Source organism: Rhinoraja longicauda, chromosome 18 (assembly GCF_053455715.1).
Source record: "Rhinoraja longicauda isolate Sanriku21f chromosome 18, sRhiLon1.1, whole genome shotgun sequence".
In the NCBI taxonomy this organism is placed as follows: domain Eukaryota; kingdom Metazoa; phylum Chordata; class Chondrichthyes; order Rajiformes; family Arhynchobatidae; genus Rhinoraja; species Rhinoraja longicauda.
The window spans coordinates 14040712-14067597 of NC_135970.1; the positions used below are offsets into that span (position 1 = coordinate 14040712).

Here is a 26886-nt window from a genome sequence, read left to right on the forward strand (position 1 = left end):
ATAAAACAAACATATACTGCTTTGGTGAGACCACACCTGGAGTACTGTATATCACTTTGATATTCATACCTGGAAATTAATATATGTTGTAGAGGGAATGCATCAGAAAAATCTCCAACCTTATCAGGTTATGCCTAACTAACCTATTCACTATTCTAGAGCTACTACGAAAATATAATTGTTCAAATGACAACAGTACAATATTGTACGTTTTTTTGGGGCTGGAAATTGACTGGTACTATTGAAATGAATGATAATGGATGGTTTGTAGCGGGCCAACAGAAGATGCGTTGGAAGCCACACCACTACCAAACAAATAATACACAAAGCCCAAACCCTGCTGAACAGGCCTTGCATTTCATTTGTGTACTGCGTCACTGAGGACTGCATGAGGGAAATCAAACAAGTCCGAGTACAGCTGACCTGAACACGGGTTGGTTGGATGGATGCCCCATGAAGAGCTGACCCAATGGGTAAATATATTATTCAAGGAACAGCTACCCGAGTAAGGCTCCCAACACATAAACCGCAGGCTAGGAATTGCTTGGACAATTTTCTTTTATGATTCTGAAGTAGACCTAAAGACCGTGTAGGCCTGCCTCTGTATGAGTTGGGTTACTGAGGAGGTCGAAAGTTATCACAAAATATGGTTACAATTCAAGGCAATAACAAGGATGCAAGTGATGTGCAAGTGGATCTTGATGTGCAATAGAACAACACCAGCAGTTCATGAGGAGGTTTTCTTTATTCTAAGATATCTTGGTCTTCCAAATTGAATGCTCCAATAGTCCATCTCCTTCCCCAAAATGAAGACTGTCATCGATATTGGTTGAACTTGTTTTGTGGGTAGCAAACGAATGTGAAGGAAGAACCAGGCTTTAGCATCACACCTCTCAATATTGTTGAGGGATTTGAAAAAAGCAGGGCATACAAGACAAAGTATACTTCAGTAATGAAAAAGGATTCAGCAAGCTATTTGGAAAAGTCATTATTTACCTTTTAATATTATAGGCTGTGTCCTGGGGAGTTTCTTCCAACAGGGTAACATAAACCAGTGCACAAGTGAGGATGAATAATACGGTCAAAGTGTGAGCTCTCCTGTAAATAGAAATAAAATTACTGGTTCAATACTGTAATACACTGAACAAACCCAAATGATTATATCTGTAGGGGTGCATGGCTACTGGGAAATGTTTTTAAACTGTTAAAAAATATCCAGCTCAGAACAATGCCTAATTCGATATTAGAAAGCAGATTTTAAATCGGTTACTTTTACAACTATCCCCTTGTTAACTTTTGCTTAACAATTGCCTCTATGTCAAAACTCAATGCCTTTAGTCTAATGTTCACCTATTATGACTGAACTCTTCAGTAATCTCAAACAATTTGCTAATATCCAGCCAACACCCTCTCCCCTTTGTATCCACCCTTCCTATTGCTAGTGTTTCAGTGTCTGATTTTGTTTTTCACCTGCACCATTTTTAAGCATTCAAATTGGAAGGAATTTAATCTGAGCTGTTGGAGAGCAGGATGCAAGAATCTGAACCAGATCCCTTGACAGCTGCCAAAGATCTGTACTAATCTTAAACTGTCATGTAAAGTTAATCAAGAATGACACAAGAGGGGAAAATCTAATTTTTTTTCAGGCACTCTAAATGAATATATATTCTCACTGGAATCCAAAGAATCTTGCCCTGGATACATACAGGGCAAGATTAGCAAGTTTGCTGATGTTACAAAGTTAGTGGTTTCGCAGATAGTGAAGATGGTCGTGAACGATTGCAGCAGGATCTGGATCAATTGGCCAGGTGGGCGGTGGAATGGTTGATGGAATTTAGTATAGAGAAGTGTGAGGTGTTGTATTTTGGGACGTCGAACAAGGGCAGGACCTACACAGTAAATGGTAGGCCACTGGGTAGTGTTGTAGAGCAGAGGGATCTAGGAGTACAGATGCATGGTTCCTTGAAGGTCGAGTCACAGGTAGATAAGGTGGTCAAAAAGGCTTTTGGCATTTGGGCCATCATCAGTCAGAGTATTGAGTATAGAAGTTGGGAGGTCATGTTGCAGTTGGTGAGACCGCATTTAGAATATTGTGTTCAGTTCTGGGCACCATGTTATAGGAAAGATATTGTCAAGCTTGAAAGGGTTCAGAAAAGATTTATGAGGATGTTGCCAGGACTAGAGGGTGTGAGCTATATGGAGAGGTTGAGTAGGCTAGGTCTCTATTCCATGGAGCGCAGGAGGATGAGGGGAGATCTTATAGAGATATACAAAACCATGAGAGGAATAGATCGGTTGATGCACAGTCTTTTGGCCAGAGTAGGGGAATCGAGGACCAGAGCACAAAGGTTCAAGGTGAAGGGGAAAAGATTTAATAGGAATCCGAGGGGCAACTTTTTCACACAAAGGGTGGTGGGTGTTTGGAACAAGCTGCCAGAGGAGGTAGTTAAGGCTGGGACTATCCCATCATTTAAGAAATTGTTGGACAGGTACATGGATAGGACAGATTTGGAGGGATATGGACCAAGCGCAGGCAAGTGGGACTAGGGTAGCTGGGACATTGTTGAGCGAGTTGGGCCGAAAGGCCTGTTTCCACACTGTATCACTCTATGACTCTAAATCTAATAAAGGACTCGCAAAAGCATTAATTAAAATAAACACAAAAGGCTTGGTGTCATCAAAAAAACATGATTTGTTTTAAAGACACAACTAATCAGGCATTAAATTATAAATCATAGGAAACTTCTCAACTCTAGTCTCTGCATGGCCACTTTCATACAAGCATTCAAACAATGAGAATCAGGCATGATGTTTATTGTCCTGCTGTGTCCCCAATGAACAATCATAATACTAACAGAAACTAAAACTCCTCACTTTAAATCCAATTCACATTGGAACCATAAACATGTACTTCGCGTCTGACCAGCTAATCAATCTGCCAACATTTTTAAAAAAAAGACTAACAAGCTATTTGTCATAGCTGCAGCAAACAAGTCTTGCATTGTAGATAAGTGGTTCGACCCAAAGGATAGTCTCAGCATTGACAACCAGAGAGACACAATAGATGACATTAATTTACTAAAAGAGATTTCACTATGGCAACGGAGCTCCAACTAGCAAGACTATCACCACCACCCACCCTCCCTCCCTGGATAGAATTTGAAGTATGGAGAGCAAGGAAATGTCACATTTTGTACCTGCATCTCATTTAATAAAACCTCAAAGCAAAACAAAATAGTGGAATAAAGAGTAGTTAAAATCACAGAATTCTTCTACATTACAGGTGGCCTCCTCTTGTAATATATAATGGAAATGTTGCAATTTGAATCAGACTTTCCACTGACAGCAATCTGACTTAGCCCAGACTTGAGTGTGTCATGTTCATTTGTTGGGAAGTGGGTCCACATGACAGAAAAACACAAAATAGTGCAAGGCTTCTCCAATCAAACTTGATAGTCCAAACACCCAAAATGCGTTGACTTTGTTAAACCCTATTTCCTGGAATTACCACTTGTCAAAGAGGTGATTGGGATCAAATTTGCCTCTCAAATGCACAAACATTAAAATACAAGGACAGCATTAAATTATTATATCGTCAAAAAGATTACCTTGCTACGTTAGCTTTTGACGGCATCCATTTCTTCAATTAAAAATGTTTGCTCGACATCACACCAGGTTAGCCCAGTGCAGCTTCAGTGGGCAAATATCCCAACCCAAGTGCTGAGAAATTGGTGAACATTTGTGCTCACCCAGCTGACAGTCTATCACCAGAGTGTAGATGCCCACGGATCCAAACAAAACTTGTTGGCGATTTTATATGGAAGACCAAGCCTTGCCTAGACTGATTATGGTAGGGGTTAGAAAGCTGGAAACAAGATGGGAGACAAAGTGACTGGTGGGTACAGATGAGAGGGTATCCATCTATCACTTGCCAGGCTTTGCCCTGCCCCATTTCTTTACCAGCTTTCTCCCTCCAACTACAATCAGTCAGAAGGGCCCCAGGTCCATTGATGCTGCTTGACACACTGAGTTACTCCAACACTTTGTTTTGCTCAAGATTACTGGCACAGCTGGTAGAACTGCTGCCTCACAGTGCCAAAGACCCAAGTTCAATCCTGCACTTGGGTACTGACTATGTGGAGTTTGTATGTTCTCCTTGTGACTGCGTGCGTTTCCTCCGGTTGCTCCGATATTCCCCAACATCCCAAAGATGTCAGGGTTTGTAGGTTAAGTGACCTTTGTAAAACTGTTCCGAGCGTGGATGAGAAAATGGGATAACATTGAAAAGGTGATTGATGGTCAGCCTGAATTGAAGGCCCTGTTTCCAGAATGTATCTCTAAAACAAAACAAAAACATTCCATCATCTGTAGTTCCTTGTGCCTCTGTTGTACTCGTGTATGGCTTGATTGCATTCATGTATCGTATGAATTGACTGAATAGCACAAAAACAAAGCTTTTCACCGTATCTCAGTACACGTGACAAAATAAACCAAAACCAATACTACTAATAACTTAATATTGGAGCTAGGCTAGTCAGGTAATAAGAAGCACTTTTTACCCCATGCAATAGCTAATGGAAACTAGGTTTTAGGGACAAAATCTGTCGAAAATTTCATAAAATATGCTGCTAGTTAATGATATTCATGATTATAAGGTATGTAAAGATACAAATCAGCTATAATCCATAGTACAAATTCAAAGGTTAAATGACCATGCTCATTCTAAGTGCACTGCCTCTTTGTGAAATGTAAATGCTGTTCATCATGTTGAGACTTTCATATTATATATTGCCATGTTCCATACTTACAGTGCCCTCCATAATGTTTGGGACAAAGACCCACAATTTATTTATTTGCGTCTATACTCCACAATTTGAGATGTGTAATAGAAAAAAATCAAATGTGGTTAGAGTGCACATTGTCAGATTTTATTAAAGGGTATTTTTATACATTTTGGTTTCACCATGTAGAAATTACAGCTGTGTTTATACATAGTCCCCCCCATTTCAGGGCACCATAATGTTTGGGACATGGCTTCACAGGTGTTTGTAATTGCTCAGGTGTGTTTAAATGCCGCCTTAATGAAGGTATAAGAGAGCTCTAAGTACTTAGTCTTTCCTCCAGTCTTTCCATAACCTTTGAAAGCTTTCATTGCTACTTATCAACATGAGGACCAAAGTAGTGCCAATGAAAGTCAAAGAAGCCATTATAGTCTCATAATGACTATAAGAAACAAGAATAAAACTGTTAGAGACATCAGCCAAACCTGCGGCTTACCAAAATCAACTGTTTGGAACATTAAGAAAGAGAGCACTGGTGAGCTTACTAATCGCAAAGGGACTGGTAGGCCAAGGAAGACCTCCACAGCTGATGACAGAAGAATTCTCTCTATAATAATGAAAAATCCCCAAACACCTGTCCGACAGATCAAACACTCTTCAGGAGTCAGATGTGGATTTGTCAATGACCACTGTCCGCAGAAGACTTCATGAACAGAAATACAGAGGCCACACTGTAAGATGCAAACCATTGGTTACCCGCATAAATAGGATGGCCAGGTTAGTTTGCCAAGAAGGACTTAAAACAACAACCACAGTTCTGGAAAAAGGTCTTGTGGACAGATGAGACGAAGATTAACTTATATCAGAGTGATGGCAAGAGCAAAGTATGGAGGAGAGAAGGAACCACAAAGAAACCATTGAACCATTTACTTAATGATTATTGACTGGAGCAGAAAGTTACCCCTGGAAATGCATCATGAGTTATGAAGGACAGAGATTTTATAGTGAAGAGAACGGAAAAAGGGTTCAGCATACAGAATGATCAGAATCAATTGTAGTTTGATGATCCATGAAGAATTGAGGTCATTATGACATCTTGGAAGAAAGCAAGAATCTTCTGAAAGTGCCTATACATTCAATGCTTGTCTTGGTTGATTCAAGCGTATCAAGAAACAGGCAAACCTGCATTTTATTCATCTTATAGGGGAGGCAGCAATTGTAGATACTGCGATTGCAGAAAATGGCTCCAAGGAGCTGAAACGAATAATCGGGGAAGGTGGCTATCATCCTAAGCTATGATGCGAATGAAATGGGTACTTTTGCAATAGGATGACAAATAGCACATTCATCTTCAAGGATGAGAAACTACTCCAGACTTCAAGCAGCCAAAGATTGCCTTTCTATTCTCCCTGGAGGCCAATGGCAAAAGTGATGGCAAACTTGCATCTCCCTTAATTTACCCGCTCTGAAGAAATATTCAAATGTAACTTGTCCAGTGATGCAGTGATTTAATTTAAAAAGCCTGGATGGCAGCTCTGGTCCTCCAAGATTATATAATGTAATTTCCTACCCCCAGCCATTCATCAAGATATTGCGCAAGGAAAAACCTGAACAATAGTGCCTTGTTCATTGGTGTATTGCATGGACATGACTGAAAACATCCTTGTAGAGCTTGTGTCACCCCCAAATCTTGCTATGGGAACATCATGAGGCATGTCATTTGAATTAGTGGCATTGATTAACCCTCTACACTGTGATTTTAGGATGATATAACAATGCAGCACAATGGAAAGCCCAATGCCCAACCTTCCGACTGAGGCATAATTATCAAAGGATGTATATTAAGCTACAAACTAAAACTGAAACATAGAAACTGTAATTAATGTTCTCTAATTTGAAATGGATGTTTTGTGATTTGAAATTAATATAAGTATTTTTTCCAAATACTAACCACTGCACACCACGCTACTGTACACTTAAAGCAGATGAGAGAATAAAAACATCTGGCAGCAAATCTAATCAGATGTCAAATGACAAGAGAGTAGTTCCTCATTTGCTGAATCCATCAATTATGTTACAGAATTGTAATCACTCCATGATATAATAATAAACATAAACATTTATGGAAAATGGAGTAATGGGCAAGACTTTAGAGGGAATAAAGACTGCAGTTGTGACATGTCACCACTAGTCATTGCTACTTTAACAGGCAATCTACACCATGGTTTTAAAGCAGAATCATGTTCTTAGATTGTCTTTGTAATAACTAAATTCAGAAATCATTCAAATTCAGATTTAAATACCAGGTATGGCAAATGAACCAGTGATTTGGAAATATCCAATCCAAAGAAACAATCTATTAATATTATAAACCGCACTACTTGGATACAGATGGGTCTGTTACAAAGCGATAGTTGTGATCCTAAGAAACATTATATTTTTATAACATTGCATTATAAAAATAACGTTACAAAACCAATTGCGTCAATGGGAAAAAGGGCATTAGGGGGTAAAGCTTCAGACTCACAACAACAAAATATTTCCCCCCCCCCTCTCCCCCCCTAGGATTTTCATATGTTTTTTCTCATCGTTATAAGTTTATTTTTGCTACTGTAAACTAAAACTACTGAATGCTGCATGTCACTTTGTTTAATAGAGTATCCTTGCACAAGTGTCAATGGAAGCAATTTCTTGTCAGTTTCAATGATCATCTGCAGTGAATATGCCAAACCGTGTTCTTAAGAGTGTTGTCTGTAACTGTGGGAGGTTGTATGGAAAGTATTCACCCCTCAGCTTTATTTTCCAAGATAGGTTTTATCTGCTTGTCAATTCCAAAGTAACTTTTAAATGGTTCGCCCATTCCTGATCAAAATCACATTATATCTAATTGGTGTTAGGAAATTATGTGTCTTTCTTAAAGTTATATTGTCCTATTGGGTCTGCAATCTATCTGCAACTGCCTTTTTGACTGCCTGGCCTCAGCCATTTAGAACAGGTCACAAAATTTCCTCCATCATGATCACCCACACTGGAGCCCCGAAGGGTTGCATGCTCATTCCCTGTGCACCGTGGCAGCATAGCCAATTGCAGTACCAACTCACCAAAGATGAGACAAACTGCAGGAAATAAATAGAGATACTTATGTCATGGTGTCAGGACATCAACACCTAGCCCTTAATGCCAGCAAGGCAAAAGAGTTGGTTGTTCACCTCAGGAAGCAAAGAGGTGAACACAATAACCTCATCACAGAGTTGTTGTAGAGGCAGTTTTGACTGCATCAAGTTCCTGGGCATCCGCAGCCACTAACCTAGTACCCTTCACACTGATGTGTTGATCAACAAATCACGTCAGCATATTTACTTACTTATGCCTGTTAAAAATTTGGCTTCTCCACAATGATTCTTTTGAACATCTACAGATACACTATAGAAAGCGTTTGAAAAGGTTGCTTTTCAGCCTGATACAGCAACTGCTTTGCTCGTGGCCATGTGAACATGCAGAGAGTGGTGAACACACCCCAGAGCATCACAAACTTGCAACTTCTTTCCATCAGTCCAGCGTTCACATGCAACAGAAAGGCTGGAAGTATCAAAGATCCCTATCACCCCTGGCCATTCTCTTTAATCTCTTCTACTTTCTGGGGAAAGATACTGGAGCTTGAAACCCTGACTAAGACCAGCTTCTTCCCCACTGTTACCAGACTCCTGAACCAATTGACCTCATTCATACCCCATTCCTGGAAGTGCTAGCCCTGCATTCTTACTCTACCTCATCCGGTTGTTCTGTTTTTGGACTAGTCTGCTCTACTTTGGACTGCACTACAATACTGTTTTGTCTGGGAGCTTCATGCGAATAAGGTGTATAAACTAGTTTGAGTCCGAATCCAAATATTACACTGACCAACAGATTTTGGATTTGAGACTATTTTCAAATTGACTGCTTTCAGTCAACATACCACCTGAAGTAGCAGCACTGATTATACTAATCCTGACTATTTCCCCCGACTGTTCATGAGCTTTGATAGGACCATTTACCAAATGTCTTGCAACAGCTCGCCAAAATTTCATTGACAAGACTTCACAAATTCACAGACCAACCAACCACATTACAGGCATTATAATTGTGACAGAATGAAAGACAGTATTAAACAGACCAAAATAAATGCAGATCTCTCGTGGAAGATAATTTAGAACAAATAGTCAACATTTACTGGTTGTGGCACTGTTACATAAGCCAAAAAAAAGTTTAAATCACATTTCTTGCTAACTATCGAAATTCCTTAAACAAGAACGTTTCATCTGTAACTGCATCATTTCATCATCTTTGTAACTATGACTCTCAACCCAAGCAAATCATAACTGTGGCAAATTATGTTGCAAGATGAAATCTGCTTTAGACATTCATTATGCAGAAAGAAGACTAGACCAATGTTGCAGAATACATGTAACTAGCCACCATAAAACAAACATCACTGCAGTTCCTTTACTTGGCAAAGTGAACAAACAACATTTTTATTAACAACCTCAAAAGTGGTGGGTGCTTTGATTGTAGGGTTCTGGACAAAACACAATTAGTCTATTGTAAAAATGCATAAAAGATTAAAAATTTGCTGCAGGAGATAATCAGAGCAAGCGTGTTTCAAAAGAATCAACCACCTGTACTCAGACATGAACTGAGAATTTAAAACACCATTTCCACCAGAACATGTTCAGCACCGGTCATGGTACAAGTTTTAATTTTCTACCCCTTATAGACGAAACAATCTTGTGAAGAAAATTATGACTCAGCGGAGTTATAATGAGATTTCTGCATCAGCCTTTTAATAACTCAGGTAATGAAACGCAGCCTTTGAATAAGTCAAGGTGACTTTTACACTACGTGTACAACTACTACTTTTAACAATAAATCTTCAATGGGTTCGATGATCCATGGTTTTCATGGGTTAATAATATCTATTGCTAGATGGCTTAACCAAAAAAACTGAGCAAATTAATCTGGAATTTATGTGACAAAAGGGTGACACATTATACAGCATGTAACGCGGCAGGAATAACATCTGTCAAGGGAATCTGAAGTGTGCTTTCACCCAATAGAATGATAATTAATTTGCTAGTTCCAAATTGCAAGTCTGAGGAAGGGTCTCGACCCGAAACGTCGCCCATTCCTTCTCTCCTGAGATGCTGCCCGACCTGCTGAGTTACTCCAGCATTTTGTGAATAAGTGCCAAATTGCAAGGAGTCTGTCGCAGCTTTTAGAAACATAAGATTGGAGTGATCAGTGCCCTATCATTGTGGACAATTGATGCTTCCAGTTTCTCAACTTCATAACATGTCGGGACCGTTTTACAAACTGCATGCATGCAGACATCTTTGGCATTATACAGGTTTTGGAAGATAAAAAGCAGATGACCTCCTTTTGCAAATCAATGAACTGCAGCTACTGGAAATCTGAAATAAATAAAAGCTGAGTCTGCTGCTATTTGTTCTATGCATTAACGATTTGTTTGACAATGTAATTAACATTGTTTGCAAATTTGCAAATAACACCAAATCGGTGGTGTAGTAAACAGTGAGGAAGAATATCTAAGTTAACAGTGGGGAAGGTGGGCCAAGGATGGGAAATGCAATTTTAACTCTGACAAATATGAGATGTTGCACTTTGATATGTCAGACCAAGGCAGGAATTGCACAGTAAATGTTTGACCTGGAGAGTGTTGCAAAACATGACATCTGGGAGTACAGGTGCATGGTTCCCTTAAAGTGGTGAGTCTGATGGACCATGTGGTGGAGGCACACTTGCCTTCATTGGGAGGGGTATTGAGCCCAAAAATGGGGACATCATAGCGCAGCTGTACAAATCGTTGGTGCGACCACACTTGAAATGCTGTGTGTAGTTCTGGCCACCCAGCTATAAGAAGGATATCATTAAGTTAGACGGGCGAGGAAGAGATTCACAAAGATGTTGCCTGGGCTTGCGAGTAATATAGAGAGGTTGGAACATTTTTCTTTGGAGGACAGGAGGCTGAGGGGTGACCTTACTGAGATGTCCAAGATCATGACAGACATGGATAAAGTGAGCGCTCACAATCTTTTTCCCAGGGTAGAAGATTCTAAAAGATAGAGGGCATAGACACGAGGTGAGAGGGAGGGATATTTAAGAGGTATTTCAGGGGCAGCTTTTTCACTCAGAGTCATGTCAGGAATGAGCTGTCAAAGGTAGCCACAGTATAGGCTGCAATTAAACCTCAATTGTCAGTGGAGACCAGCCCAATAGGCCAACTTGGACAAGGTGGACCAAACAGCCCGTTTCTACGCTGTACAGCCTTATGACTAAAATAGTAGAAATGTTACTTAGGCCAAGGAGTATTTGGAAAAAAGGAGTTGACGCTAGTTCTGACAATGGGTCTTGACCTGAAATATCCTTCCTATTTCCACAGAGGCTATCTGACCTGAGTGTTTCCAGCATTCCCTTTTTAATTTAGTTATGTTCAAAGGCTGTAGAGGAAGGCCATTATATCTGATAGAAATCAGATTTTCAGTGCAGGTGTAGTAAATTCAGCCACAACTATACCTTATGCCTATTCCTCCCTCCCCTCATTATCTTCCCTTCCAACCCTGCCCCCTCCCACCCTCTCCTCATCTTCATCCCCAACTGTCGCCTCCCTCATCACCATCTCCTATAGTTCCTCTCTCCCTATCTCTGCCACCTTCCCCAAACCCTCTCCCACATCCCTTCCCCATTAGGGGCTTGACCTGAAATGTCACCCATTCATAGTCATAGAGTGATACAGTGTGGAAAAAGGTCCTTCGGTCCAACATGTCCCAGCTACAATAGTCCCACCTGCCAGCATTAGGTCCATATCTCTCCAAACCTGTCCTATCCATGTATCAGTCTCATCATTTCTTAAATGTTGGGGTAGTTCTACCTCCTGTGGCAGCTCGTTCCATACATCCACCACCTTTTGTGTCAAAAAGTTACCCCTCAGATTACCATTAAGTATTTTCCCCTTCACCTCAAACCTTTGTCCTCTGGTCCTCGATTCACCTCCTCTGAACAAGAGACTCTGCATCCACCCGATCTATTCCTCTCATGATCTTATACACCTCTATAAGTCCACCGGGTGGCGCCGTACATGGCAGCCGTGCCAACAGCCGGTCTCGTCTTTTTCTTCTTTTGTTGTTTTGGCAGGTGTTTACTTGTATGTTTTTAGTGTACTTTTAGTTTTTGTATTACGTGGGGAGGGGAAGGGGGAAACCTTTTTTTATCTCTTTCCTCGACGGTGGCTTTAACATCGTGGAACTGGCGGTCCCTTTGTTAGGGATCGACGGCGGGAGCTCCAACCGCAGTAACTTCGACCGCCCCGATCGCGGGAGCTTCGATTGCCGACTGCAGGAGCTTCGATCGCCCCGACTGCAGAAGTTTCGATTGCCCCGACCGCAGGAGAAAAGGTGCAAGTTATTTGGCTTCCATCACAGTGGGGAATGAGGTATCACCGAAAAAGCAAGATGGATGTGCTGCCTGCCCTGGTGAGGACTCGGAGGGAGTGCCGTGAATGCAGTGGACTCGGTGTTTTGTGGGGACATGGCTCCATGGGGGTATCCCGGAGTCTGGTGACAGCGTGGACGGCTTTCTGACTGTTTGGGCAGACAGGGACTGCAGGGAGAGTGACAGTAGCCGGTACAACTCTGGTCACATCACGGTGAAGGAGCGTGTGTGTGGCCCGGACATTGAACTGATGGCTGTGGGTCTCCGCTTATGCTGTGTGCCTTGGGGATTCTCACACGCCATTGTGGTGGCTGTTTAAGTCTATGTTTAATTTTTATGTGGTTATGTATCTTTGTTGTTTATTTGTATGACAGTTGGCAAAACAAATTCATTGAATATTTACATAATTGGCTAATACATTAATTACAATCATCCCTCATCCTCCTATGCTCCAAGGAATAGAGTCCCAGCTTACTCAACCTCTGCCTACAGATCAAACCCTTTAGTCCGGGCAACATCCTCGTAAATCTTCTCTGTACCCTTTCCAACTTGACAACATCGTTTCTATATCACAGTACCCAGAAATGAACTGAATACAATACTCTAAATGTGGCCTCACCAACGTCTTACACAACTGGAACATGACTTCCCAAATTCTACACTATTCCTTTTCTCCAGAGATGCTGCTTGACCAGCTAAGTTACTCCAGCATTTTGTGCCTATCTTCGGTGTTAACCAACATCTGCAGTTCCTTCCTGCACATTTCGTTTCTCCCTCCCTTGTCTCCCACTCCCACCTCCCCCCGACTCTCCCTCCCTCGGGTGCTCTGACTCCTTCCCTCCCCCTTGCCTCGTGTCCTTCCTCCCCCTTTCTACAACTCTCCGGCCCATAAAGCCAACTTAAACACCCCTTCCCCCGGCTCCTTCTTTCCTTCCTACCCCCACCACCCACCCCGCTCTTTCCCCTCCCACCATCCCTCCCCCCCCCCAAACGATCTCAACACCACTGCACCGCACCGGCTCTCACCCTCCTCAGGCTCCCCCCCACCCCCTCTCCCACGCAGCTCAACCCCCACCCACCCCACCGGATCTCACACCCCTCTCCCCAGCCTCTTCTCCCCCACATCCACCCACCCCACCAGCTCTCACACCCTCCTCGCCCCCTCTCCAGGCTCAGAAGTCATGTTCCAGGTTAATTCCCGGAATGGCGGGACTGTCGTATGTTGAAAGGCTGGAGCAATTAGGCTTGTATACACTGGAATTTAGAAGGATGAGGGGGGATCTTATTGAAACATATAAGATAATTAGGGGATTGGACACATTAGAGGCAGGAAACATGTTCCCAATGTTGGGGGAGTCCAGAACAAGGGGCCACAGTTTAAGAATAAGGGGTAGGCCATTTAGAACGGAGATGAGGAAGAACTTTTTCCAGTCAGAGAGTTGTGAAGGTGTGGAATTCTCTGCCTCAGAAGGCAGTGGAGGCCAGTTCGTTGGATGCTTTCAAGAGAGAGCTGGATAGAGCTCTTAAGGATAGCGGAGTGAGGGGGTATGGGGAGAAGGCAGGAACGGGGTACTGATTGGGAGTGATCAGCCATGATCACATTGAATGGCGGTGCTGGCTCGAAGGGCTAAATGGCCTACTCCTGCACCTATTGTCTATTGACTCTCGCCCCCTGCCCAGGCTCAGGCCCCCCCCCCCCCTCATGCGAAGGCTCTCACCCCCTGCCCAGGCACTCGCCCCCTCCCCAGGTTTCCCCCACCTCCCCAGGCTTAGACCCTCGCCCCCACCCCAGGCTCAGTTCCCCCCCTCCCCATGCTCCCCCCCTCCCCATGCTCCCCCCCTCCCCATGCTCCCCCCCTCCCCATGCTCCCCCCCTCCCCATGCTCCCCCCCTCCCCATGCTCCTACCCTCCCCCCTCTGCTCCGCCATGTCTCTCCCCATCACCACGCTGTCCAATGCGCCTCTCGCTCACACCCCGTTGCTCACCAGAAGAAAGTGACGGTGCCGTCGTCAAACACCACGGACTCGGTGCTGCGCCGGGCCTCGTCCACCTTGACCCGCCTGCCGCCGCCGCCCGCCTCCCCGCGCTGCATTCGTCCTCCCGGCGGAGGAGGCGGCGGCGACTCGGGCTCACTCCACAAGCCGTTGGGCTCTCCGCCGCCCGGCCTCCTCACCGCGCAGCGATCGGCGCTGGCCCCGCGGATCATGCTGGCGCTGGAGCGGAGCAGGGCAAGGCAGCGTCTCTCTCTCTCTCTCCTTCTGGCGGGACTGCGCTCCACGGGACGGGTCGCCACTGGTCCCTGCTCCTCAGACCCAGCTCCCGCCGCACCAGTGCGCATGCGCTCACCCGGCCCGGCCCAGCCGGGAGAGGGAGGGGGCGGGGCTGACCTGGCGCCACCAAAGATACTAGAGGAGCAAGACGGACCACTCCGTCGATATCGTCCATACACAAAGGAGCAGGACGTCCGTCATTTTAGTAAGCAAAATCCGCCGCTCGCTATGCCTCTCGCAGTGTAATCAGTGTTGTTGGGGAACAGTATGTGTGACGATACCATAGAAAAGGCAGAATATATCTCATCTATCAATTCACATTTTTGTTATTTTTCTTTTTAAATGTTTCTGCAAGTTTCTGCCTACTGAAATGGCGCCGCGACATACTACGGTTTTTAGGGTCGAGTGGTCTATCTTGGTCCTCTAGTATCTTTGCTTGCGGGGCACCGGGGGCACGTGACCTGGATGGGCAACCGACGCGGCACGTGACCCAGAAGGGCATTGGACACAGCACGTGGCCTGGTGGGACATTGGATACAGCACGTGGCCTAGAGGGGCATTGGACTCAGCATGTGGCCTGGAGGGGCATTGGGATCAACATGTGTCCTAGAGGGGCATTGGACGCGGTACGTGGCCTGGTGGGGCATTGGACGCGGTACGTGGCCTGGTGGGGCATTGGACTCAGCATGTGGCCTGGTGGGGCATTGGACACCACGTGGTCTGGAGGGGCATTGGACTCAACATGTGTCCTAGAGGGGCATTGGACGCGGTACGTGGCCTGGTGGGGCATTGGACGCAGCACGTGGCCTGGTGGGGCATTGGACGCAGCACGTAGCAAGGTGGGGCATTGGACGCAGCATGTGGCCTCGAGGGGCAACCAATGCAGCACATGGCCTAGAGGGGCATTGGACGCAGCACGTGGCCTCCAGGGGCAACCGATGCAGCACGTGACCTCGAGGGGCCTTGGAGGTCTGGATAAGGGGCCCCTTTTCCAGTACTACCTCAAAACTAGAGGGGCATTGGATATAGCACATCACTAGGGGTGCCAACTATCTCACTCAAATACGGGACAAGGTGACGCCCCGCGCCCCACGTGACCTCACCCAGCCAGCGACCACTTGTTCCCGCTCCACCAATGGTGGCTGCCTGGGCCGGGTGGCAGGTCGCTAAGCAACCTCTGCTAAGCGGCGCCCGGGTCTCCGGACCTAGAGCTAAATCGGGACCTAAACTGTCGGTACCTACAGCGTCGGTGCCCACAGTGTCAGGGCCTACAGCGCCCCCTTCCCCCCCCCCCCCCCCCCCCGGCCTAATACAGGACAAGGGCGGTCCCTTACGGGACAAACTAATTTAGCCCAAAATACGGGATGTCCCGGCTAATACGGGACAATTGGCAACCCCACGCTTCACCGAGAGGGGCCTTCTTCTGGTACGACAGCAAAGCTGTGGGTGTACCACAGTGAAGCTAGAGGGGCATTGGATATAGCACGTGACTTCAGGCTGCCCCTCTTCTGGTATCATAGCAAGGTTGGCAGGGCATCCCTTGTATCAGGGCAACTTTTGTGGGAACAGCACCTCATATTTCGCTTGGGCAACTTACAACCCAACGGTATGAATATTGATTTCTATAATTTCAAGTGAGCCTTGCATTCCCTCTCTCTCCATCCCTCTCCCGCCCTAGATAGACACAAAATGCTGGTAACTCAGTAGGACAGGCAGCATATCTGGATGGAAGGAATGGGTGACTTTTCATATCAAGTCGCTTCTTCAGAATGAGAGTCAGGGGAGACAGATATGGAAGGGTAAGGTGTGAAAATGATATATCAAAGGAGATGAGATCAAGGAAAATGTATAGATCATTGTTAGCTAGGAGAAGGTGACAATGAAGTATACAGAGATAAAATGTGATCAGGATGACAGTCAAACTGGTCGGAGAACTAGGAAGGGGGAGGGTGGAGAGAGGGAAAGCAAGGGTTACTTAGTCGTCCTACTGGTTTCACTGTTCATATCACTTTGTTATCATGTCCACAGCCAACAATGGACCATTGTGGACTCTGATTTGTTCTGTAGTTTTCAAACCTCTAATTTGACTCTCAGTCTGATGAAGGTCTCGACCTATTGCTTTTCTGCAAAGATGCTGCCTGATCAGCTGAGTTACTCCAGCATTTTGTGTCTATCTTCAGTGCAAACCAGTATCTGCAGTTCCTTCCTGCACAACGTTCGTGGGTCGAGTTGCGCTAGCTAGAACATGGCACGATGAGGTGAATTTGCTTTGTCATGTGATATAAACTCCAGTAGTCCTTTCTCAAGTCAGAATAATGCCAAACGGGACAAATCAGTGACTAATTTAAAAAAATCATAACTTAACATTTAAAAGAAATAAAAAATAGAATGGGCAATATGTTATGTTTATTGGTATGAATGTATTTGTGTGTAGAAACAAGCAACTGCAGATGCTGATTAATACACAAAAGGACACAAAGTGCTGGGGTAACTCAGCAGGTCAGGCAGCATCTCTGGAGAATGTGGACAGGTGACGTTTTGGGTCGAGACCCTTCTTCAGACTTCAATCCATCTTCAATCCTTCAGTACTCGTGTATGTTAGTTTGTGGAGATGAAAAGAAGCAACAGACCAGGCAGCATGTGTGGAAAGGGCAGCAGAATTAATGTTTCAGGCAAAGAACTTAAAATTGGTTTAACAAAACGTTAGTTGCAGAGCGGGATGAATAGATCAAAGGATTATCTGTCAAAAGGGAGGCCACTGTTCCTGAGGGGATTCGGATGTTTAAGGAACTGTAATGACTAATAAATGAATGAGGGAAATTAGAGAGAGACGACGAACTAAGGGATGTTTATGTTAACTTTTATGTGGTTGTGTGTCTTGTTGCTTTTCACTTAGTATGGCTGTATAGTAACTCAAATTTCACTGTACCTTGTGACAATAAACTGACCTTGAAACCATTAAACCTGAAATTCAGATCAAGAATGTTTGAAATGAAAAGGAATAGGTTGGATCAGGCAATGTCTGCAGAGCAAATAAACCCGAGCTTAAAAACACTGATGAGCAGCCTCACAAGAGAATTACCCAGTTCTAATACAAAAAGAAAATGCAAGTTATCTGAAATTGTTGAATTCTTTATTGGGTTTAGAAAGAGGCAATATGTTCAGATGGAACATAAGGTCTGTTCGCCCTCATAGGAACAGTGCAGGAGCCACAGTCAGATAAAAAAAGAGCATTAAATGAGAGGCAACTGGAAGCTCAGTGTTACCTCTCTAGACTGAATGGAGGTTTTCCACAAGGCATTCCCCCAATCACGACTTGGTTACTTCAATGTCTTGCTCCATTGGTATTGAATGTTTTCAGAGGCTAGTTATGGAACGCATTAATTCCCTTCTACCCAGTGACCTTGACCCACGGCAGTTCACCAACCACCACAACAGGTCCATCGAGAAGAAGGTACAGGAGCCTGAAAACTGTAACGTCCAGGTTCAGGAATAGCTTCTTCCCTACAGCCATCAGGCTATTAAACACTACAACCTCAAAAAAGCTCTAAACTTCATTAGAATATTATTATTATTGCACTACTATTGTTTGTGTTTTGAGTATGTGTGTACTGTATGTGTACATATACACACTGAACTTTTTTTTCCTCTCGTTTATCATATCGTTTACAGTGTACTATGTTTACATATTCTGATGTGCTGCAGCAAGTAAGAATTTCATTGTTCAATCTGGGACATGACAATAAAACACTCTTGACGATGCCATCGCCCTAGCCCTACATTTATTTCTAAAACACCTGAATAAGAGGGACACCTACGTCAGACTCCTATACATAGACTACAGCTCTGCCTTTAGTACCATTATACCATCCAGGTTTATCACCAAACTCACGGGACATGATGTCAGCACTCATCTCTGCAACTGGATTCTCAATCAGTGAGGTTAGAGAACAAATCATCCTCCATGGTAATCCTCAACCCAGGTGCTCCACAAGGACGTGTTCTCAGCCCCCTTCTTTACTCCTTGTACACCTGCGACTGTGCAGCCATGTACAATTCTAATTCCATTTTCAAATTCGCAGACGACACCACCATTGTGGGCCAGATATTAAATAATGATGAGATGGAAAATAGGAGACAACAACCTTTCTCTCAATGTCAGCACAACTAAGGAGATAGTGATTAAATTCAGGAAGCGAAGCAGTTCACAGGAGGCCCAGGACAGAAAGGTCAGTATGGAAATGGGAAAGGGAATTAAAGTATTTGGCAACCGGGAGATCAGGTTGGTCCAGGCGGACGGAGCGAAGGTGTTTAGCAAAACCATTGCCCAGTCTACGTTTGGTCTCGCCGATGTATAAGAGTCCACATCTTGAAAAACGGATACAGTAGATGAGGTTGGAAGAGGTGCAAGTGAACCTGAAAGGACCAGTCCCACCCTGTCCTAGGTCTCCTCCATGGTCAGAGCGAGGCTAAATGCAAATTGGGGAACAGCATCTCATATTTTGCTTGGACAGCTTACAGCCCTGTGGTATGAGCATTGATTCTTCTATCTTAAGCAACCCCTGCATTCCATCTCTCTGCATCCTTCCCCCACCTAAGTCATATTAGCTTCTCGTTTTCACCTAGCAAACAGCTAACAATGGCCTGTTTCCTTTATCATCATTACTTTTTTGCATATCTTTCATTCATTTGTTCTTCGTGTATATCTCTCTACATCACCGTCCACACCTCTCGTTTCCCTTTCCCCTTCTGAAGAAGGGTCTCGACCCGAAACGTCACCCACTCCTTTTCTCCAAAGATAGTGCCTGTCCCGTTGTTACTCCAGCATTTTGTGTCCATCTTCAGTTTTAACCAGCATCTGCAGTTCTTTCCTACACTCAACAAAATATTTATAGCAAGTGGGGGCAAAAAGGAAGGAAATAATTAATCTGTGTTTTCTTCAATAAAAAAAATTTAAATGGCTAATCATTTCACTATATTCCAGCAACATAGAATCACAGTGTGATACAACATAGGAGGCCAGTCAATCCATCATAATTGCGCCAACCTTTTACAGAACTATCCAGTTGCTCCCACAATCCTATTTATTTTTCTACACTTCAAGTTGTTTTCATTTTCAACTAAATTCCAGCTATTGAATTTGCTTCCACCTTTCTTTCAGTAGTGAATCCCAGATTCAGCAGTGAATCCCACTGCAGAACGCAGCGCTAGTGCAGAAGGGAGCCCCTGGCAAGCGCTGCACAGCCATGCTGGAGGCGGTCTCGGCCGCGGGCCGAGCGAGGAAGGCCACCGGGGATTGAGGAAGGACCTCGGCCACTGCAGAACCGTCGCCCACGTGAGTGCCGGCGGTCGGTTGGTCAAGGACGCGCCACCGTGAACAAAAGAGGGACCCAGTATGGGGACGCTGCAGGGAACAAAGAAGGGCCCGGCAGGGGGGGGGGCATCGAGAACAAAGAAGAGCCTGGCATGGGTGGGCCGTCGAGAACAAAGAAGAGCCCGGCGTGGGTGGGCCGCCGAGAACAGAGGGTGAGGGGAGGGTGGGTAGAGAGCCCATCGGGACTATATTGAATACTTTTGTAACTTTGTTGCCGCCCCAATATGTGGCAACTCTTTGACACATGATAATAAAGTGTCAATCAATCAATGATAACAACCAGTGGGATTAAAAATAATTCTACTCAAATCCAGCCTTTGGCAATTTGTCAATTTAATTATCTCAAAGTGGGCAAATTTTGACAAGACTATCCAGCTCTGATTATTACAGCGGAGTTCATCACTGGAATTCTGCAGGTTCTGTGACATCACAAAATATGATTTTAGAACTGTACTTGTCTAAGTTCTGGCAACGTGCCTTTCAAACAACTTTTGTTTGAATGTAGCCCGAATGTGATCCACAGTCTTCTTAGTTGTAAACTAGAAGAGAGATGAGTGAGACGATCCTAAGACCAACCTTAACATTTTTACTGCCAATATCCTGCTAAGTTTTGTTTTGGTTACTTACATGAACAAAAGTTTTTTTAGTTAAAATGAACACTTGGCAATGAGGACTTTTTTTTAAGTCTATCAAAATGGAAATTATGTTCAAGACTATTTGGCAGTCCCTAGAGTTTGAGAATGGTGAAGTTGAAGAAACATGTATATATCCCGAGGGCCAACAAATATCTCCTGAGGAGTTTGATGAAACACAAAGTGCTTTGAACTGGTAATGAAAGTCTTCAGAGAAATTACGAATAAGATTTGTTACACAAGTCATGAATTACTGTTATAATCTGATGTGTCCCAATTGTTTTAACAAGAGCTGCAAGAACAGCGCTTTGGCGGCATGGCGGCACAGCGGTAGAGTTGCTGCCTTACAGCGCTTACAGTGCCAGAGACCCGGGTTCGATCCCGACTACTGGTGCTGTATGTATGGAGTTGTACGTTCTCCCTGTGACCGCCTGGGTTTTCTCCGAGATCTTCGGTTTCCTCTCACACTCCAAAAATGTACAGGTTTGTAAGTTAATTGGCTTGGTATAAATGTAAATTGCCCCTAGTTTGTTGAGGATGGTGTTATCATGCAGGGATCGCTGGTTAGTGCAGACTCGGTGGGCTGAAGGGCCTGTTTCTGCGCTGTATCTCTAAAACTAAAACTAAAAACTAATTTAGCTGCTCTCAATGACAGTGTTAATGACAGATAAAGTTGTTTACTCTCCCCCTCCCAGCTTTGCAAATAAATGCAAGCATCTCAAATTGAACTTATGATGGAAGATTTAGCTCAGAGGGATCAGAAGAACTTTATAATGGTGTAGCTGGATCTCTTTCTATATTTATTTGTAAAATAACTGAAAAAATCTGAAACAATTTGTTTTTTTATGTCTTTTTTATAACATTACTATCTTCTTGCTTTGCAGGCTGTACAATTATACAGTTGGTTCTCCACCTGACCCTTTGGACATCATGTGGGTTGGGTTGAAACGAACTTATGGATGCTCAGATATTTCAGTCAAAAGTCTTATCAATAATGCCAAAAAGATAAACCAAGAGGTACATGCAACTGAATAGGGTTTGCAGCCTTGGTACAGTCTTTAATTTATATAACAATTTAAAAAATCTAAAAAAAGAATCAAAGTGCTGGAGTAACTCAGCGGGTCAGGCACATTCTTGGAGAGCATGGATAGGTGATGTTTCAGGTCGGGACCCTTCTTCAGATTGATTGTGGTAGGGTGGGGCCAGGACAAAGCCTAACAAGTGAAACGTGGATACAGATGAGGAGGGGGTGGGGAGGTTTTGGTAGATCATTGGATAAAGGCCAGAGATGAAAAGACAAAATGCGTAAGATAGTGATAGAAGAGAGGGGGTGAACTGTGAAGCCAGAGGAAGGAGTATAGGTAGGAGAGGAGGGGGAAGGAGAGAAATGGATGCGAGTCCACGTGAGGGACAGGGAAGAGATGGGGAAGTGGGGATGTTTGTAAGTTATTTAGGTAAACTGAAGAATCCAGTGTTCATACCGTTAGGTTGTAAGCTGCTCAAGCGTAGGCTGTAAGCTAGCCATGTAAATGTCCAGTCAATTTGACTTCTGTGGTGTTTCATGTAACAATGATCACTTTACTTCCTTTTTTGGTCCTTTTCACTACTTTTGTACCTTAGATACATTTCTGCATGAAGAATAATAAATTCGAATAAAATTAAACCTAACTAATGATGGGCCCACCGATTCTCTCTATATGTTGCAATATCAACTGATTAGTTTGCCAGTACATTGACATCTCTTGTTCCTTTTAGTATGAATGCGAAGCAGTTGAAGCCTCAGTAGATAGCTTACAGCGGAAAGCAGCAGCTGTGAGGGAAAACTCCTCTCTACTGGAGGTAACTACTTAGTATTCAATGAAATATATTTGCAGCAAGTTCGTAGATCCAATGCAGGAAATGCAGTGGCGAATGTTGCATTAATCAAGCTACCCCACACAGCAACACAACATCCTCCAAAGCCAGAGAGCGTACCATCTTCTCTGGAAAACAGTGCAATAGTCCCTTAGTACTATTCCAGAACATCCAATGGCTAATTTCATAGAAACATAGAACATAGAAAATAGGTGCAGGAGTAGGCCATTCGGCCCTTCGAGCCTGCACCGCCATTCAATATGATCATGGCTGATCATCCAGCTCAGTAACCTGTACCTGCCTTCTCTCCATACCCCCTGATCCCTTTAGCCACAAGGGCCACATCTAACTCCCTCTTAAATATAGCCAATGAACTGGCCTCAACTACCTTCTGTGGCAGAGAATTCCACAGACTCACCACTCTCTGTGTGAAGAAATGTTTTCTCATCTCGGTCCTAAAAGACTTCCCCCTTATCCTTAAGCTGTGACCCCTGGTTCTGGACTTCCCCAACATCGGGAACAATCTTCCCGCATCTAGCCTCTCCAACCCCTTAAGAATTTTATATGTTTCTATAAGATCCCCCCTCAGTCTTCTAAATTCCAGCGAGTATAAGCCTAGTCTATCCAGTCTTTCTTCATATGAAAGTCCTGCCATCCCAGGGATCAATCTGGTGAACCTTCTCTGTACTCCCTCTAAGGCTAGAATGTCTTTCCTCAGATTAGGAGACCAACACTGTACACAATACTCCAGATGCGGTTTCACCAAGGCCCTGTACAACTGCAGCAGAACCTCCCTGCTCCTATACTCAAATCCTCTTGCTATGAATGCTAACATACCATTCGCTTTCTTCACTGCCTGCTGCACCTGCATGCTTGCTTTCAATGACTGGTGCACCATGACACCCAGGTCAGGTTGCATTTCCTACTTGGCCACCATTCAGGTAATACTCTGCTTTCCTGTTCTTGCCGTCAAAGTGGATAACCTAACATTTATTCACATTATATTGAATCTGCCATGCATTTGCCCACTCTCCTAATCTATCCAAGTCACTCTGCAGCCTCCTAGCATCCTCCTCGCAGCTAACACTTCCACCCAGCTTCGTGTCATCCGCAAACTTAGAGATATTGCATTCAATTCCCTCGTCCAAATCATTAATATATATTGTAAATAACTGGGGTCCCAGCACTGAGCCTTGCGGTACCCCACTAGTCACTGCCTGCCATTCCAAAAAGGACACGTTTATTCCTACTCTTTGCTTCCTGTCCACCATCCAATTCTCTATCCACCTCAACACTGAACCCCCAATACCGTGTGCTTTAAGTTTGTACCCCAATCTATGTGGGACCTTGTCGAAGGCCTTCTGAAAGTCCAGATATAACACATCGACTGGTTCTCCCTTATCCACTCTACTAGTTACATCCTCGAAAAATTCTATAAGATTCGTCAGGCATGATTTGCCTTTCATAAATCCATGCTGACTTTGTCCGATGATTTCACCACTTTCCAAATGTGATGCTATCACATCTTTAATAACTGACTTTAGCATTTTCCCCACTCCCGTTGTTAGGCTAACTGGTCTATAATTCCCCGTTTTCTCTCTCCCTCCCTTTTTAAAAAGTGGGGTTACATTAGCTACCCTCCAATCCTCAGGAACAAATCCAGAATCTAAAGAGTTTTGAAAAATTATCACTAATGTATCCACTATTTCTGAGGCTACTTCCTTAAGCACTCTGGGATGCAGCCTATCTGGCCCTGGGGATTTATCGGCCTTTAATCCATTTAATTTACCTAACACCACTTCCCGACTAACCTGGATTACCCTCAGTTCCTCCATCTCGTTAGACCCCCGGTCCCCTGCTATTTCCGGCAGATTGTTTATGTCTTCCCTAGTGAAGACAGAAGCAAAGTAGTTGTTCAATTGGTCTGCCATCTCCTTGTTCCCAATGATCAATTCACCTGTTTCTGACTGCAAGGGATCTACATTTGTCTTAACTAGTCTTTTTCTCTTATTTCGGTAGCCTTTAAAGTATCAATGCATGCCACGTTATTTGATGAAGTTTTTACCAATGTCAATAAAAGAGATACCTTTGTCAGTTTCCAAAGCAAATCTCTTCAGTGGCCATCCGCTGTAAACTCTCAGCCGTAAATGTTTTACAGAGGTATCTATTTGACTACCTTTGGGGACGTTACATGTAAATCTCTATGGTTGGACGTGAACGCACAATCTTGTGACTGAAAATGGAGAGTGCTTCAGCAGCCAACACGTCAATTGTATGAAGAGTAATTCTAATTAATGTTTTTCTTTTGGTGCCTTATTTTAACAAACAACTAAATAAGAGAGAAACAACTCAAATATGGGAGATCTTTTTCACATCCACAACTGGTTTCAATTGGTCTTTCAGCAAATTGGTTCACAAAGATTCATATTTAATATTCAGACTGGCTGGCAGATCAGGTGGATGATCCAGAATGGCCCAGTTGGACATTTCCTTTATCTCCAACCAAAAATGCAGCCACTCTGGTCATTTTAAATAAGACAGATCCCAGGTTGCATAAGAGTTCTGTTTCTGAGAACTCTCCGCAAACTGTTGTTTCCATAACAAAATTTTCAATGAGAGTTGATTAATGTGAACATTTATTAATGTCTTCCCCTGGTAGTCAATATGTATGGATTCAGAAAGTCCCACATCCAATTTTGATAGCCTTAAAGTATCAATGGATGTTACATAGTTTGATGAAATAGTTTACACGTGTCAATAGAAGAGATTTACAGTTTCCAAAGCAAATCTCTTAAGTAGTCTTCTGCTATAAACCAGCCATCTTGCGCTCTTAGCGCAAACAATGTCTAACTGGTTACTTGTGTGGAAGCTACGTATAAACTTTTTTTGATGATTGGTTGTCTTTTGAATTAACTAGCTGCTACCCCACTTCCATAACTTTTAAAGATGTTTGCATTTCTGTAACTGACTTTCTTACCTTGAGAAATTGTTTTAAATTTATGGGAGAGTTTGCATAAAGTTGGATTTCTGGAAATCAGGAATTCTGTAATCTGGGGAGCTCCTGTTTAAGTGAATTTAATGCAGACTTTCTTCAAACAGTTATAAATTGCCATAACTGGAAGGTCAGATAAATGTTAGTAGCAAGTGCATCATTGCTATCAGTGCTTGAAATATCGGGGTGAAAGATCCACCACAATCTTATTTCATCCCCGTAACAGTTAAAATTGCGACAACTCTGCAGACGTATTAAAGAGGACACCATGAAGAAACACAAAAAGATTAAAGTCGATCTGAGCAAGAGACTCAGAAAGCGGAGTCTTACTGATGAGATTGGGTCATCAAGCTATCACAACCCCAATGAGAGTTTATGCCAGACACTTGAATATGTGGTTGCCACTATGTCTGACCTGGAGGTGATGATGACAGACATTATAAACACCATTGAGGAGGACCCCGACACTGACAGAATGCCTGCGAAGGATCCCATGACATCCAGGAAAGAGTCTGAAACTCGAAACATGCCACACAAGCCCAAATCTCTATCATCGGTGTTGGAGGAAGTCAGGTAACCACACAATATACAACCATATTTCTTCATTCCTATCTTCCCACCATAATCTTTAATTTCCTTGTTTATCAAGTATCTATTTCACTCTGCTGTAAAATTATTTAAAAAACTGTGTCGATTGCCCTCTGCATCAGTGATGGAAATGGGTTTTAGGAACTAGGGGTACTCTAACGTCCGTGAGGCTGAGGTTGGGAAGGAAGGGGGGGGGGGATTTTTTTATGTGCGGTCATACCCATGTAAGAGTACAAGAATGCAGAACTTGTTTATTGTGTATTTATAATATAGTTTATTGTGTATTATTTGTCATAGCTGCTTTCTGGCATCTCTCTCTCTCTCTGTTTACATTACAAAATGTTCCATAATGGTATATAATCTCCATTTTTTTCTGTCACCTCCTCTTTCTTTCTGCATGCCGTTTCTTCAGTACGCCTTCTGCCACTAAGAAGCCATGTCCTCACATATTCTTCGGGGTTCAATTTTGACAGGAGGTCCCACCAACTTAATAAATAGAAGAGTTGAGAGATGATCAGTTTGAAGTCTTGCACGTTGTGGTGACATGCAGAAATTCATGCCACTGAAGCTTCTTTCACGTTCTGCTGTTGACACCGGAATTGTATTTACAGCCGTTACCAGCTGCTGAAAATCTGCAGAAACTATCTTCCCTTTAGATTCCTTGAATTCTCTGAAGGCTCTGACACAAAGCCGACCATTTAAGCCAAATTGTTCTGCCATTTCTTGTACATCATTATCCCCAAAGGTAAAAAGTGAATCTTCTGGAATATTGTTAATATCTAAATATTTTGACTTGTTAATTAACTTTTTATACTTATCATTGGAAGCTGTTGTAGATTCAAGCAGCCTGGATTTCATATTATTGACCAAACTCCTCAAAAACTGTTGTCTATGTATAGTAGGTACTTT

The 26886-nt window shown here is 43.5% G+C and overlaps 2 protein-coding genes across 3 annotated transcripts in view; one reads left to right on the forward strand and one right to left on the reverse strand.

Annotated features, from left to right (window-relative positions):
• The window catches only part of ptdss2 (phosphatidylserine synthase 2), a 55782-nt gene extending 41147 nt beyond the window's left edge, over positions 1–14635 (reverse strand). The window contains exons 1-2 of one of the 2 annotated variants that reach the window (XM_078415129.1): positions 14253–14635; positions 997–1098 (exon numbers count right to left, since the gene is read on the reverse strand). In XM_078415129.1, coding sequence (XP_078271255.1) covers positions 997–1098; positions 14253–14605 — 455 coding nt within the window. In that variant the 5' untranslated portion in view covers positions 14606–14635. The remainder of the gene's footprint in view (positions 1–996; positions 1099–14252) is intronic. The other variant, XM_078415130.1, reaches the window with a different exon arrangement.
• LOC144602257 (testis-specific serine kinase substrate-like) overlaps positions 14280–26886 on the forward strand; it is a 34591-nt gene continuing 21984 nt past the window's right edge. The window contains exons 1-5 of the mRNA XM_078415131.1: positions 14280–14742; positions 19699–19872; positions 21428–21560; positions 22299–22382; positions 25616–25962. Coding sequence (XP_078271257.1) covers positions 21474–21560; positions 22299–22382; positions 25616–25962 — 518 coding nt within the window. The 5' untranslated portion in view covers positions 14280–14742; positions 19699–19872; positions 21428–21473. The remainder of the gene's footprint in view (positions 14743–19698; positions 19873–21427; positions 21561–22298; positions 22383–25615; positions 25963–26886) is intronic.